Source organism: Pan troglodytes, chromosome 1 (genome assembly GCF_028858775.2).
Source record: "Pan troglodytes isolate AG18354 chromosome 1, NHGRI_mPanTro3-v2.0_pri, whole genome shotgun sequence".
Lineage (NCBI taxonomy): Eukaryota > Metazoa > Chordata > Mammalia > Primates > Hominidae > Pan > Pan troglodytes.
This window is the reverse complement of record NC_072398.2, coordinates 130981958-130997163: the sequence shown is the minus strand read 5'-3', so window position 1 is coordinate 130997163 and position 15206 is coordinate 130981958. Positions and strand designations below refer to the sequence as shown.

The window sequence follows — 15206 nt, the reverse complement described above, 5'->3', positions numbered from 1 at the left end:
TTAATATAATGTCTTCCACATTTATTCATGTTGTTGCTAGTGACAGGATTTCTTTCTTTTTCAAGGCTGAATAACACTCCATTGTGTACATATGCATTTTCTTTATCCATTCATCTGTTGATGAACACTTAGGTTCATTTCATCTTGGCTAGTGTGAATAATATTGTAATAAGCATCAGGGTGCAGATATCTGTTTGACATACTGATTTCCTTTATTTTGGATACATACTTAGTACTGGGATTAATGGATCCTATAGTAGTTTTTTAATTTTTAATTTTTTTTAGGAACTTCCATACTGTTTTTCACAAGGGCTGTACTAATTTACATTCCCACCAACAATGTGCAAGGGTTTCCTTTTCTCCACATCCTCGCCAACACGTGTTATCTTTTGTGTTTTTGATAACAGTCATTCTAACAGGCATGAGGTGATATCTCACTGTGATTTTTGATTTGGGGCACTTTTTCATATACCTGTTGGATATTTTTATGTCTTCTTTGGAGAAATGTCTACTCAGATCCTTTGCGAATTTTTAAATTGAGTTCTTTGTTTTCTCATTGCTGAGTTGTTTGAGTTTCTTTTTTTTTTTTTTTTATTAACCCCTTATCGGATGTATGATTTGCAGACAGGTTGTCTCTTCACTTTGTTGTTTGTGTTCTTGGCCGTGCAAGAGATTTTTAGTTTGGTGTAATCCCATTTGTCAATGTTTGTGTTTGTTGCCTGTGTTTTTGGATTTGTATCCAAAAAATTATTGCCCAGATGAATGTCATGGAGCTTTTCTTCTATGGTTTCTTCTAGTAGTTTTAGAGTTTTAGGTCTTATATTTAAGTCTTTAATTCATTTGTAGTTTATTTTTTAATGTAGCATGAAATATTAGTTTTATTCCTCTGTATATGGATATACAGTTGTCCCAACACCATTGAGTGAAGAGAGTGTTGTTTGCTGATTGTGTGTGCTTGGCACCTTTGTCAAAAATCAGTTGACTGTTGGCTGGGCATATTGGCTTATGCCTGTAATCCAAGCACATTGCGAGGCTGAGATGTGTGGATTGCTTGAGGTCAGGAGTTTGAAACCAACCTGGGCAACATAGCAAGCCCCTGCCTCTACAAAAAAAAAAAAAAAAAGTTTTAATTAGCTGGGCATAATGGGGCACACCTGTAATATTAGCTACTCAGGAGGGTTAGGCAGGAGGATCCTTTGAGCCCAAGAGCTCAAGACTGCAGTAAGCTATGATAGCATCACTGCACTTCAGCCTGGGTGACAAAGGGAGACCCTGTCTCAAAACAAACAAAAAATCAATTGACCATAAATGTATGAATTTATTTCTGGGCTCTCTATTCTGTTCCATTGGTCTGTGTCTGTTTTTATGCCAGTACCATACTGTTTTACTTATTTGTATTTTTAGAGACAGGGTCTCACTATGTTGCCCAGGCTGGCATTGAACTCCTGGGCTCCAGCAATCCTCCTGCCTTAGCCTCCCTAGTAGCTGGGACTATAGGCATGTGCCTCTGCACCTGGCTATCATGCTGTTTTCTTGCAGCCTTTTTTGAGGCAGGATCTCACTGTGTTGCCCAGGCTAGAGTGCAGTGGTACAATCAGAACTCTTTGCAGCCTCGAGCTCCCAGGCCCAAGCAATTCTCCCACCTCAGTCTCCTGAGTAGCTGGGGCCACAGGCACACGCCACCATACCCAGCATTTAAAAAATTTTTTGCAGAGACAGGTTCTGCCTGTGTTGCCCAGGCTGGTCTTGAATTCCTGGGCTCAAGCAATCCTTCTGCCTCAGCCTCCCAAAGTGTTGTGATTATAGGCGTGGGTCACTGTGTCCAGCCTTATCATGCTGTTTGATTACTGTAGCGGTGTGGTATATTTTGAAGTCAGGTTGTGTCAACACCCCAGCTTTGTTCTTTTTGCTCAAGATTGCTTTGGCTATTTGAAGTCTTTTGTGGAACTTTAGGATTGTTTATTCTATTTCTGTGAAAACAGTCATTAGGATTTTGATAGAGATTTCATTGAATCTGTAGATCACTTTGGGTAGTATGGACACTTTAACAATATTAATTCTTCCAATCTATGAACATGGGATATCTTTTCATTTATTTATGTCTTCAATTTTTTTCATCAATGTTTTATAGTTTGTAGTGGACAGATCTTTCACCTCTAGTTGAATTTATTTCTAAGTATTTTTTTTCTTTCTAGCTATTGTAAAATATTTTTTATTTCCTTTTTGGATAGTTCGTTGTTAGTGTATAGAAACACAATGATTTTTGTATGTTAATTTTATATCCTGCAACTTTACTGACTTTGTTTATTAGTCTTAACTGTTTTTTTTTTTTTTTGGTGGAGTCATTAGAGTTTTTTTTTAATATATAAGATCATGTCATCTGTAAACAGGGACAATTTAACATTTTCCTTTCCAATTTGTATGCTTTTTATTTCTTTATCTTTCCTAATTGCTCTGGCTAAAACTTACAGTACTATATTGAGTAGAAGTGACAGGTGTGGGCATCTGATATGGTTTGGCTGTGTCCCCACCCAAATCTCATATCGAATTGTAATTCGAATTGTAATCCCCACATGTCAAGGGAGGGACTTGGAGGGAGGTGATTGGATCATGGGGGCGGTTTCCCCCATGCTGTTCTCGTGATAGTGAGTTCTCACAAGATCTGGTTGGTTGATAAGTGTCTGGTGCTTCCCCCTTCTTGCTCTCTCTCTTGCCTGCTGCCATGTAAGACAAGCTTTGCTTCCCCCTTTGTCTTCTGCTATGATTGTTAAGTTTCCTGAGGCCTCTCCAGTCATGCAGAACTGTGAGTCAATTAAGCCTCTTTTGGTAGTATCTTTATAGCAGTGAGAGAACAGATTAATACAGCATCCTTGTCTTGTTCCTGATCTTATAGAAAAAGCTTTCAACTTTTCACCATTGAGTATAATGTTGGCTGTGGGTTTGTCACATCTGGTCTTTCTTGTGTTGAGGTACATTCCTTCTATACCTAATTTGCTCAGTTTTTTAAATGAAAGGATGCTGAATTGTGTCAAATGCTTCTTTTTACATCTATTGAAATGATCAAATGGTTTGTGTCTTTTAGTCTGTTAATATGGTGTATCGCATTTATAGATTTGTGTATGTTGATCCATCCTTACATCTGAGATAGAATGGGTAATTCCTTTTTTTTTTTTTTTTTTTTTTTTGAGACAGAGTCTCACTCTGTCACCAGGCTGGAGTGCAGTGGTGTGATCATGCACCGCAACCTCCACCTCCTGGGCTCAAGTGGTCCTCTGACCTCAGCCTCCTGAGTAGCTGGGACTACAGGCATGCACCACCATGCCCAACTAATTTTTTATTTTTTATTTTTGATAGAGTTGGAGTTTCACTATGTTGCCTAGGCTGGTGTCAAACTCCTGAGCTTAAGCAGTCCACCAGCCTCAGCCTCCAAAATGCTGGGATTACAGGCATAAGCCACTGCACCCAGCCGAGACTGGACAATTTCTAAATGACAGAATTTATTGCTCATAGTTCTGGAGGCTGGGAAGTCCAAGATCAAGGCACCAGCAGATTTGGTGTTTGGCGGGGGTGTATTCCTCATAGGTAGTACTTTCTCCCTGTATCCTCACAGGTGAAACAAGCTCCTTCAGGGCCTCTTTTATAAGGACACTAATCCCATTTATGAAGGCAATGTCCTTATGATCTAATTATCTCCCAAAAGCCCCACTTCTTAATACCATCACCTTGGGGATTAGGTTTCAATGTATGAATTAATGGGGGGGGGGGGGACACAACATTCAGACCATAGCAGGGTCCAACTTCATTCTTTTGTATTCTTCATTCTAGTGTTCCCAGCACCACTTGCTGAAAAGACTGTTCTTTCCCCTTTCACAAGAGTGTGAATTGTCTTGGCACCCTTGTCAGAAAAACATTTGACCATATATGTGAGGGTTTATTTCTGGGCCTCTATTCTATTCCATTGGTCTTTATGTCTGTCTTTATGCCAGTACTACACTGTTGTGAACACCGATACTCCTTTATGTGGAAATCTTCCAGGTAAGGTTGGGTGGATGGATGTGTGTGTGTCTGTGTGTCTATGCAAGGAAAACTCTTAAATAACAGACTGTACACTTGCCAAATGTTAATGGGTCATTCTTCTCCATATTTTGAGATTTATATTAGAAAGTTATGGCTACATCCTAACTTGCACCACTTGGTCTCACAAAACAGAGACTATTTCTGAGAAGAGGTGGGAAATGTTGGTGGACACCAAATGTCTTTCCCCTGGACCTTAAACTCTGATTCCAGTCAGTCTCATATGACTTCTGCTACCTTTCCCCACAGTTTCAATCTTTTTTTTTGAGACAGAGTCTTGCTTTGTTGCCCAGGCTGGAGTGCAGCGGCGTGATCTGGGCTCACTGCAACCTTCACCTCCCGGGTTCAAGCAATTCTCCTGCCTCAGCCTCCCAAGTAGCTGGGACTACAGGCACCCACCACCACACCCAGCTAATTTTTGTATTTTTTAGTAGAGATGGGGTTTCACTATGTTGGCCAGGCTGGTCTCAAACTCCTGACCTCGGGTGATCCACCCACCTCAGTTTCCCAAAGTGCTGGGATTACAGGCATGACCCCGGCCCAAAGTTTCAGTCTTTTAATACCTTAAATATTTAAGTTACTAAAATAGCTAAGAAAAATTGTTCATTTTAAGTGCTAATTATTCCCTTTTCTTTTTTCTATTATTAAATATGTATTTTATGAACAAAAAGTTAATGTTTTTAACTAGGAATTAAAATGTACTTCTGATTTTTAGGCTTGTTTTGTGCCAGTTGTCATTTTTCATACACACACACACACACGCACACACCCCACCATCAACACCACCACCACCGTCGTTTCTGTAAACCAATCAACAGTGGAGACACTAGAGACTATTATATGAAAACTATTTATTCTATAGCCTACTGGGAATTGGCCAGAAGTTAGAAGGACATTGGAAATGACTTTTAAATCTTCATTTGAGAAAAAGCATGCCATGAGTCTAAATAACCAATTTCATTTAGCAAACAAAATACAAGTGAACAAAACACAACTTCTCTGATGAATGAAGTGGTTACTGTGGTTTTTCCCATTGTGTAAAGATAGTTCTCATATGAAATATATCACCTAAGCAGTAGTAATCAGAATATTATGCAAACTTATTGGGGGTAATTTAAACCCCAAATCAGAAGAATAGAATAAAAGACATAAAAGTCTTTCTTCAAAAGAAAAACAAAACAAAACAAAAAACAATACCCCTTCAGTGTCAAATGATACAGAAATGGCACTGGTTTCCTATATGTTGATTGAGATACTTTTTACTGCATAACAAATTAAAAAGATATGCTTATCCCGCTTTTATTTTTATGCACTACTTTTAGTTCTGCAGAAATAAAAGCTATACTGAATTTAAAACTTTTTACGCACATAATCCTGTGCAAATTATGTAATACTTTGTTTGTAGGATATTAACCCAACTTTCTAATATACTTTGTGTATGTCTCTTTTTGTTTGTTTGAGACAAAGTCTCACTCTGTCACCCAGGCTGGAGTGCAGTGGTGCAATCACAGCTCACTGCAGCTTCGACCTCCTGGGCACAGGTGATCTCACTTCAGCTTCCCGGGTAGCTGGGACCACAGGCGCGCACCACCATGCCTGGCTAACTTTTTGTATTTTTTTTTTTTTTGTAGAGATGAGGTTTTACCATGTTGCCCATGTGGGATATTTTGTATACATTTCAAAAGGCAACTACAAAAATTGGTTTTTCATATTTCTACAAATATTGTATAGAATGTTTAATATCTTGTAAATGTGGAAGCTGTGACAAATTTTTGTATTTAGAAAGTATGACAATCTGAAAATCAACATTTTACAGAAGTGACACCATTCTGTTGAAACTGGAGTATACTGCACTTATATATCATTATTTCTAATATACACCTAGTTAGTAGAGAAATTAGTGCACTAAAGGACAGTGGTGGTTTTTAAAAATGATTTCTTCACTGTGGCAAGTTTGTCCTCCTCTGTCCAAAGCAACAATTGAACCAACAGGCCCTTCTAATCTTATGCCAGCAACACAATGGGATCGAGGCCAGGTTCTTGTGCAATTTGTGAAACCTTTGGTTTGCAGAGTTGTTAGCGTAGTGGCTCAGCTCATCAGTTCTGAGCATTTGAATATCTAATGTTTCAAACTGTTAGTCCTGTTCTGATTTATATTCATCCCTGCCATTCCTATTAACTTAATTACACCTGCCCACAACTCAATTTACTTGCCTTTGTTACTACAGTTTGAACTCCAGCTACATTTTTCTAAGAAAATAAATTGCTAGGTTTTTATAGCTGACTGCACTCTTAGAACTTCTCTACAGACTTTATGGTCTTTTTGGACTTTACTTTTTAGCACATCTTAGGAACTACTATGAAGTTTTCTCGCAGCACACTTGAAGTTAAATAGCTTTTTCCAAGTTTAATACAGTTTGATGGCTCTTCTTGGGGTGTAGATGAGTGGGGGCACTTACATTGCCCATTGGGGGAGACTCTGCCTTCTGCTCAGCCAAAAATCAGTGTGAATCCCTTTGACTGTTCCATCTTTCCCCATATCAAACCTAAATTATTGATCTTCCACCTGTTCTCATTTCTTCTGTCCTGTCTCTTGTTGAGTCACAACAGCTGTTCCCCATGCTCTGCGTGGTAACATTCCACATGGTACTCCATAAAAGCCTGATATAGATGACCTCTCTATAACAGAACTGCAATTATTCTTGTCATGCTTCAGTTGTTTCTGTGGCTCTCCTCTGGACTCTCTCCAAATTCTCCTGCTCAGTTTTAGCAAGCTGGCCTGGAGTTCTCTCACAGGGTCTGGCTAGCACAGTAATTTGCTTGTGGTTAAAAGCCTTTGTACTCAGTACTGAGACTGCCACATAATGAATTTTCATTTCCATTTTATTCTGAACTTGCAAACATCAGAGATTCCTGCTATCTTCAGTGTTTAAATGGTAACGCCTTTTGTAAAATAAAGGAGCCTGCAGGCCAGGCACCGAGGCTCATGCCTGTAATCCCAAAGCTTTGTGAGGTGGAGGCGGGCAGATCACTTGAGGTCAGGAGTTCGAGACCAGCCTGGCCAACATGGCGAAACCCCATCTCTGCTAAAAATAGAAAAATTAGCCAGGCGTGATGGTGCATGCCTGTAATCTCAGCTACTTGGGAGTTGAGGAATGAGCAGTGTTTGAACCCAGGAGACGGAGGTTGCAGTGAGCGGAGCCGAGATCGCGCCACTGCACTCTAGTCGGGGTGACAGAGTGAGACTCCATTTCAAAAAAAAAAAAAAAAAAAAAAAAGCCTGTGGTTATTTTGATGGGATAGCAAGGATAACATGAACCATGTAAGGTTTGGCATAAATAGTTCATAGTTGACCTGGTCTGTCTGACTGTCTGAGATGTCACTGAGTCATTTGATGACCTTGAGATGCTAAAGCATTGGAATGAATGTCTGTAGATCAGGACAGAGGTGGGTTCAGAGAACTATTTAGGAGACATCTGGGTGGGAGTTGTGGCCAACACTGATTACAGGTGAGCACTGGGGAAAAAAGCCAGGATTGCAAGGAGTTAAAGATCACCCATTCAAGAAGTTTGGCAGAAGGAGCAAGACAGGAAATTTATTCATTTAGTGGCAGTCAGAGGTAACAATATAAGAAAAGCATTCTGAGTCTTCTTTTAGGCAAACTGAAATTTGCCATTAGAGAAGGGAGTTCTTTGTTTTTCGTTTGTTTTAGGGACTATTTAAAAAATAAGAACATTTGTGTCTTATTAGTTAAGGCAGCACTATCCAACAGAATTTTCTGTGATGATGGAAACAGTCTACATCTGTGCTATCTGGCATGGTGCTATAAGCCACATGTAGCTATTTAAATTTAAATTTAAATTAATTAGTGTGGCTACTGAGCAATTGAAATGTGGCTAGTATATCTGAGTTGAATTTTGATTAATTTAAATTTAAATTTAAATTTAAATAGCTACATGTGGCTAGAGGCTACTGCATTAGACAGCTCAGAGTTCGAGTTTTACTAACTAGACTTGCAGATTAATCTCAAAATATTAATGTCTTAAAACAATAAAAGTGTATTATTCAACTATCACATCCAAACCAATTGGTGCTAGGGTGTAGGGAGGGGAGCATTCTGCTCTGTCTAGTCATTTGGAACACTGGCTCCTTCTATCTTGTGTGGTGCCATCTTCAACCTTGAAGGGTGCATGTTGGAGGGGAAGAGATAGAATATGAAGAATCTCTTGAGAAGTGTTATGGGCCATGTCTGGAAATGGCCTACATTACTTCAACCCATATACCCATATTCTAATAGTTACAAATAAATGACATGGCTCTACCTAACTGCAGGCTGAAAGAAAAGGAACAAGGTTTATGGACACATAACATTACCCTGCCACAATGAAATTTGTAGAGGTCTGGGATCAGTCTCTAATACCTCCTCCATAAGGAAATGGAAATAAATTTTAATCAGTGTGCTAAGGGAGTAAATCTGGTACAGTTCTGGATGTGAGGAAGAGACTGAAGGATCAAAGTGGGGCAATGGGGGTTCAACATGGGGCAGGGATCAGGAGGAAGAGATGGAATAAATAATAGAGGACAGAAAACAGTTGGTATTTGCTGATGGAGAACCACTTCTCGGAAAGAGAAACAAAAAGAAAGTGTGAGAATAGAAATTTTGAGGTGAAAAGGAGAGAAATTCAAGGTTCTTAGATTGAATCACTTTGTCTGCTGTGAGGTTATTTGCTTATTATGACAAGCCTGGGAAGACATTTGGGTAGGTGCTTAAAATTAGAAGAAAAGACCCGAACAGGTACTGTAAAGAGTGCCTTGGGCATGCGCTGTAGAATTTGGAAGGCATTTGTTTCAGACTAATCTGGTAATCCAGATATTTCACAGAAAGTGTCATGTAAATTCAAATAGGTATCTTCTTTTTCTCTTGATAAATATTCCTGTGGTAAGCCATGGAGTTCTGTTAATCTTCTGTTTGACCAAATAACTAGGCTTGGAAATTTTAACTTAACCTTTTACCTTTTACCATAATTAAGGTGCCAGTATAAGAGTAGAGCATTAAAGCTAGTGAGTATATTAACACGCAAACATTTTAAGAAAAATCAGATGAATAGAGAATACTGAAGTTAGTAATTCACATTTTGACAGCATCAGTTGAACTGTCAGCATAACATGAAGTTTGAGAGTAGAATTATTTCTCAAATTAACATTGAACTTAAACTGGGAAGAAAATACAAATGCTTTTTGTTGGAGAAATTATAAAATCTTGGAATTGTAACAAACAGCTTCACAGTTTAATAGTATCTTATGTATTTGCCTTCCACTCCCTACTCTACTGCCACCTCAGCTTCCTCTCTACCCATGTCATTAAAGAACTCTCTTAGAAAAATTCATAATTTAACACGAACTGAGGTGGGATGGGGTGGGAAGGCAATGCCTTACTTTACATAGTTAACTTCCTTTTTAATCTGCCCATAAAAAAATTCTCCCAGATTCCCATTCTCGATCCATGTAGTTGAATGAGGATGGCTGACTCTTAGGCTCCAAAGGTGACTAAGACTCAAGTGTGGACAGAGGATTCTATTCTCCTGCCCACACTGATGGGCACATGAACCAAGAAAGACAAAAGGTCTCCTGGGTGTGTGTGTATATATATGTGTGTGTGTGTATACACACACACACACACACACACACAGAGAGTCTTGCTCTGTCGCCCAGGCTGGAGCGCAATGGCACAATCTCAGCTCACGGCAGCCTTTGCCCCCCAGATGCAAGTGATCCTGCCACCTCAGCCTCCTGAGTAGTTGGCACACAGGTGCATGTCACTTCATCGGCCTAATTTTTTTTTTTTTTTTGGTATTTTTTGTTTTTTGGTTTTTTTGGTAGAGCTGGGGTCGCCCAGGCTGGTCTCAAACTCTGGACTCAAGAGGCCCACCCATTTAGGCCTCCCAAAGTGCTGGGATTATAGGCATGAGCCACTGTGTCCGGCCTCTCTTGGTGATTTTGACTGGAAATGATGTGGGTTCACACACATGATCCAATCTCAAGAAAAGACAGTGTAGAGGGAAGGGGGCAAAACCACCATTAAGAACTGATTGGGAATATAGCTCAACTCTAAAAGCACTGCTCTTCTCTAGGTTATTGGCACAGACCCACTTCCAGTGATAGCTTTAATTATTGGCTAAAGCTTTTGCTGTGAGGGCAAAAACTTCATCTATCTAATTCACCTTTATCCATAATCTCTACCCTAGAGCCTGGAACTGAATATACAGTTAATAAATAAGTGCAGAATGAACTAACTAATCACTTACAGCCTGAATTTTACAAATGCCTTTGAAGACTTCATGGAAACATTTGTATTCTTGGTACTGTAGGGCAGTGCTGAGCCCTGTCATTTCTTTCTTAAACCATAGTTTACTTAGAAATCAGCAAGGAAATCCATCAAGTGATTTTGGGGATCCACTTTGAGTGGGAAGCCATGAGAAATGCCCAAACAAGCCAGTGGGCTTTCCAGATTAAGAGCTATCACTTTCACTCTTTCTACATAATCACTTCTTACATAGGTTTCAACATAAGGTACATTTTGATCTCTAAAATATAAATTCATACCAATTTTAGCTTCCATCCTCAGACTTCCTTTCCTGTTGTACTTCTTTTTCAAATATCAGAGGAATGCTCAAAATAATGAAAAGAGCCTTGATTTTCTTGCTGACCACTCGCAGCAATAATTTTGGCTTCTCCCCCATGTACATATACCTTCTAATCTCCAGACATGTTAGTAAAGGACTTGAATTTTCTGGCTTTTCCACTTTAATTCCAACCTCTAGGAGTACAGCAAGAGCCTTTTCCTCCTCCCAAACACCCATCCCTTGCTTTGTAGAGCCTCATGGACCAGCACTGCCACTAAGGCTGTGCTCCTGCCCCTTTGGCCCTCTTCAGGGAATCCTGCTATCCTAAGGGCCGTGCACACTGTAGGGAACAAATCCTTTGCTGAATTCTCAATGCATGAGACCAAAGAGAAGATAGTAATACCCAAGGGTTGGAATAGAACCAGATAACTTAAGGGTTATTTGGGAATAGAGTATCTTGAGCCATTGACGCTGGACCTACATACTTACTTATTTCAGAACTCCCTTCTCCTGGTTTTTCTATTCTTTAAGTGAGGAGGACATTTTTATTGATCATGTCATTATTCATTTAAAACTCAATAAATGCCTATCAATAGATAATTGGTTAAATTATGGGACATCCATCTTCTGATCCTTCCAGATAAGATCGGTAACCTTTACTGGATGGCTCATAGCATCTGGGTTATTACCTACCAAGAACAGTGTTTTATGCAGTTATTTAATATCTGTCTCCTTACTAGACTGTAAGCCCAATCAAGGAAGCATGAAGGTGGCTACTGTATGCTTAGAACCATGATTGGTATGGTAGATGTTTAATGTTTGAATGTATAATAAATGCATACAATGGAATACTATGCAGACATTTATTTATTTATTTATTTATTTAGAGACAGAGTCTCGCTCTATCACCAGGCTGGAGTGCAGTGGCGCAATCTTGGCTCACTGCAACCTCTGCCGCTGGGTTCAAGCAATTCTCCTGCCTCAGCCTCCCGAGTAGGTGGACTACAGGCGCCTGCCACCATGCCTGGCTGATTTTTGTATTTTCAATAGAGATGAGGTTTCACCATATTGGCCAGGCTGGTCTCGAACTCCTGACCTTGTGATCTACCTGCCTTGGCCTCCCAAAGTGGCAGGATTACAGGCGTGAGCCACCACACCCAGCCTATGCAGCCATTTAAAGCATGACAATGTGGAATTGTTTATTGACATGTAAGGTTACCCATAATATAATGTTAAATTTTAAAAATCAAATAATAAAATAGTAGATATGCTATGATCATGTTTTAACAAAAAAGAATAGCCATACATACAGATAGATACATCAAAATGTTAATAGTGGTAAGATTATGAATGACTTTTTCTTTTATTGGTTAACTCTTTGTATTATCTGAAATTTTACAACAACAGCATTTATTTGACCTGTTTTTTTTATTTTATTTTATTTTTTAGAGACCAGGTCTCACTCTGTCACCCATACTGGAGGATAGTGGCACAATGACAGCTCACTACAGCTTTGAACTCCTGGGCTCAATTGATCCTCTTGTCTCAGCTTCCTGAGTAGCTGGGACTACAGGTGCACACCACCACACTTGGCTTTTTGGTTTTTTTTTTTTTTTCTGAGACAAAGTGTTGCTCTGCCACCCAGGCTGGAGTGCAGTGGTGTGATCTCTGCTCACTGTAACCTCCACATCTTGGGCTCAAGCAATTCTCCTGCCTCAGCCTCCCAAGTAGCTGGGACTACAGGCATGTGCCACCAGGCCCAGGTAATTTTTTGTATTTTTACAAAACTGTAGAGATGGGGTTTCACCATGTTGGCCAGGGTGGTCTCGAACTCCTGACCTCAGGTGATCTGGCCACCTCGGCCTCCCAAAGTGCTGGGATTACAGGCGTGAGCCACCAGGCTAATTTTAAAAATAATGTTTTTTGAGATGGGATCTCACTATGTTGCCCAGGCTGGTCTCAAACTCCTGGCCTCAAGTGATCCTCCTGCTTCAGCCTCCCCTATAACTGGGATTACAGTTACAAGTCATCACACCTGGCTGATTTATTCTTTCCTGATTTTAAAATTATTTCCATTTTGAGAAAAACCAAGTAGATATTAAAACAACCTTTTTTCTGTCACAAAACTTCACTTAAACAACTAATTTTGGCATACAGTTTTCAACTGGACAATATTAGAAACAACATGGATTTCCGAATGCAAATTGAAATGTTGGATACATTCATCTCGTTGCTATTTCTGATTAAAGTAGACCTTTAACAAAATGATCATTATGAAACCTTCATTTCTATACAAAATTTCTTATTTTTTATATCCATAATTACTATTAGACTCTTCCTTCTCCTCTTATTTACATTCTTACCCAGGATATGGAGAATGGAATAGACCTTAATTTCTTATCCTATTTTTTAGTTGAAGACCAAAAAAGTTAAAAGGAAGTAGACTTCTCAAATTTTTTTTAAAAAAAGAAATGTCAGTGGCTGCTACATTTAAAGTACCTTCCTTACATGAGGGAAGTTTGCAAAGGTGAAGGTCTTCCCCAAGAAAATACCAAAGCATTACCACAAATCTAAAAGTATATCCATTTTAAACAAACACCTTTAATAGACTGGTTATAAAACTATAATTGGACAATTTTAAGGCCAGTTTATACTTTTCCCTTTTCAAAGACATTAATTAATATAAATAAGACATTATCAGATGATATTCTCTATACAGAGCAAGAATATACTCTTGGATATCTCAAAAGAGAAGTATAATTGCACTTATTTTATACAACAATTAGCATAATAACAGGGAAATGGAAAATATTTTTGTATATAAATTCCATTTCTTAATTAAGTAAAATTAAAAAGTTTCATTAAGAGTCAGTTAAAAAAAATAGGGCATATACTGTCTGTATATGGCTACCTGTCTTTTAGTAATATGAATTTTGTTTTTTTGTTTTTGAGATGGCGTCTTGCTCTGTCGCCCAGGCTGGAGTGCAATAGCACGATCTCAGCTCACTGCAACCTCCACCTCCCAGGTTCAAGCGATTCTCCTGCCTCAGCCTCCCAAGTAGCTGGGATTATAGGTATCCACCACCACACCCGGCTAATTTTTGTATTTTTAGTAGAGGCCAGGTTTCACCATGTTGGCCAGGCTGGTCTCAAACTTCTAACCTCAGGTGATCCGCCCACCTCGGCCTCCCAAAGTGCTGGGATTACAGGCGTGAGCCACCGTGCCTGGCCTAATTTTGTTAATCTTGCCAGTTTCAAGCCATTGACACAAAAACGTCAGCACCATATTAAGAAGTCACACTCTGACCTATAAAATGTGACAGCCCCAGGAGAACCATTACACCATTATTCATTTTCAGTAAAAAGTCTAATAGAACAGTGACAAATATTGTGCCTTAGATCCTTAATCATACGATACAAATCATTTATAATATAAATTGTAAAGATGAACATGTGCTGGCACAGCTAGGGTTTACATACTCTTTGGAAGCTCAAAAAGTTCAAGAATGTCTTATCAGTCTTCATTTCAGATCTAGTAGCATAAAAGCTGGGTTTTCTAAATAGGATTTCCACAAATTGGAGAAGCGTGACATTGTAGCACCATCAATAACTCTGTGATCAGCTGACCAGCTCACATTCATTATCTGTGCCTTATATACTTCTCCTTTCTGGTTAAATCGGGGAATGGCCTAGAAATGAAAAAAAAAAAAAAAAAAAGAACAAAGAGTAAACCTTCACTTGTTCAGAGCTCAAGCTCTAACAATGGTGTAAGATCAGGCAAACCCTTCTTCCTACAGTATAGAAAAAAATGGGCATCCCCAGTGACTTTTGAAAATGCTGATTCCTACTCTTCCCATCTTTGAGTATATGCCTGGAGCTTACAGAAGTTCTCCAAGGTACTTCCTATCCCTTGTACAATTCCCATATCTACATTCATTAACTTTCATCTCAGATTTCAAATATTTAATAATTATTTACTGTATAACCACTATGTGCCAAGTATTCTTCTAGGCTCTGGGGAGAGACAGACAATTAAATAAGGCTTCCTCACTGAAGGCAGTGAGGAAACAAGCCATTATCAAGTTCCCCTGACCACTGAGTTGGCCAGGAAGAAGACAGGACAACAACATGCTTGTGTTCTTTGTGGATATTAAAGCCAGTAAGCACCACATCAAACAGGCTGGAAGCTCTATGACACTGATGCGGCCAAGGTCAACACCTTGATCAGGCCTGGAGAGAGGAAGGCATATATTCCATTAGCTCCTGATTACAATGCTTTGGATGTTGCCAACAAAATTGGGATCATCTAAAATGAACCCAGCTAATTCTAAATATATATCTTTTCACTATCAAAAAAAATGTAGACAAAATATAAGCCCCAACTTATTATTAGATTCAATAGACATAAAATCATGCTGTCAAACTGCTATAAAAGTTTCTAAGCTCTACTCTCTTTTTCTATACTGATCTCCTCATGGCTGGGATACAACAGTCATAGCCAGATGTGGA

General features: G+C 39.1%; 1 protein-coding gene across 12 annotated transcripts in view; it reads right to left on the bottom strand.

Annotated features, from left to right (window-relative positions):
- Positions 1–517: 517 nt before the first annotated feature.
- DBT (dihydrolipoamide branched chain transacylase E2) overlaps positions 518–15206 on the bottom strand; it is an 83550-nt gene continuing 68861 nt past the window's right edge. For 8 of the 12 annotated variants that reach the window (XM_063780695.1, XM_009425207.5, XM_063780666.1 and 5 more), the window contains one exon: positions 11547–14386. In XM_063780695.1, coding sequence (XP_063636765.1) covers positions 14219–14386 — 168 coding nt within the window. In that variant the 3' untranslated portion in view covers positions 11547–14218. 12 annotated transcript variants of the gene reach the window in all.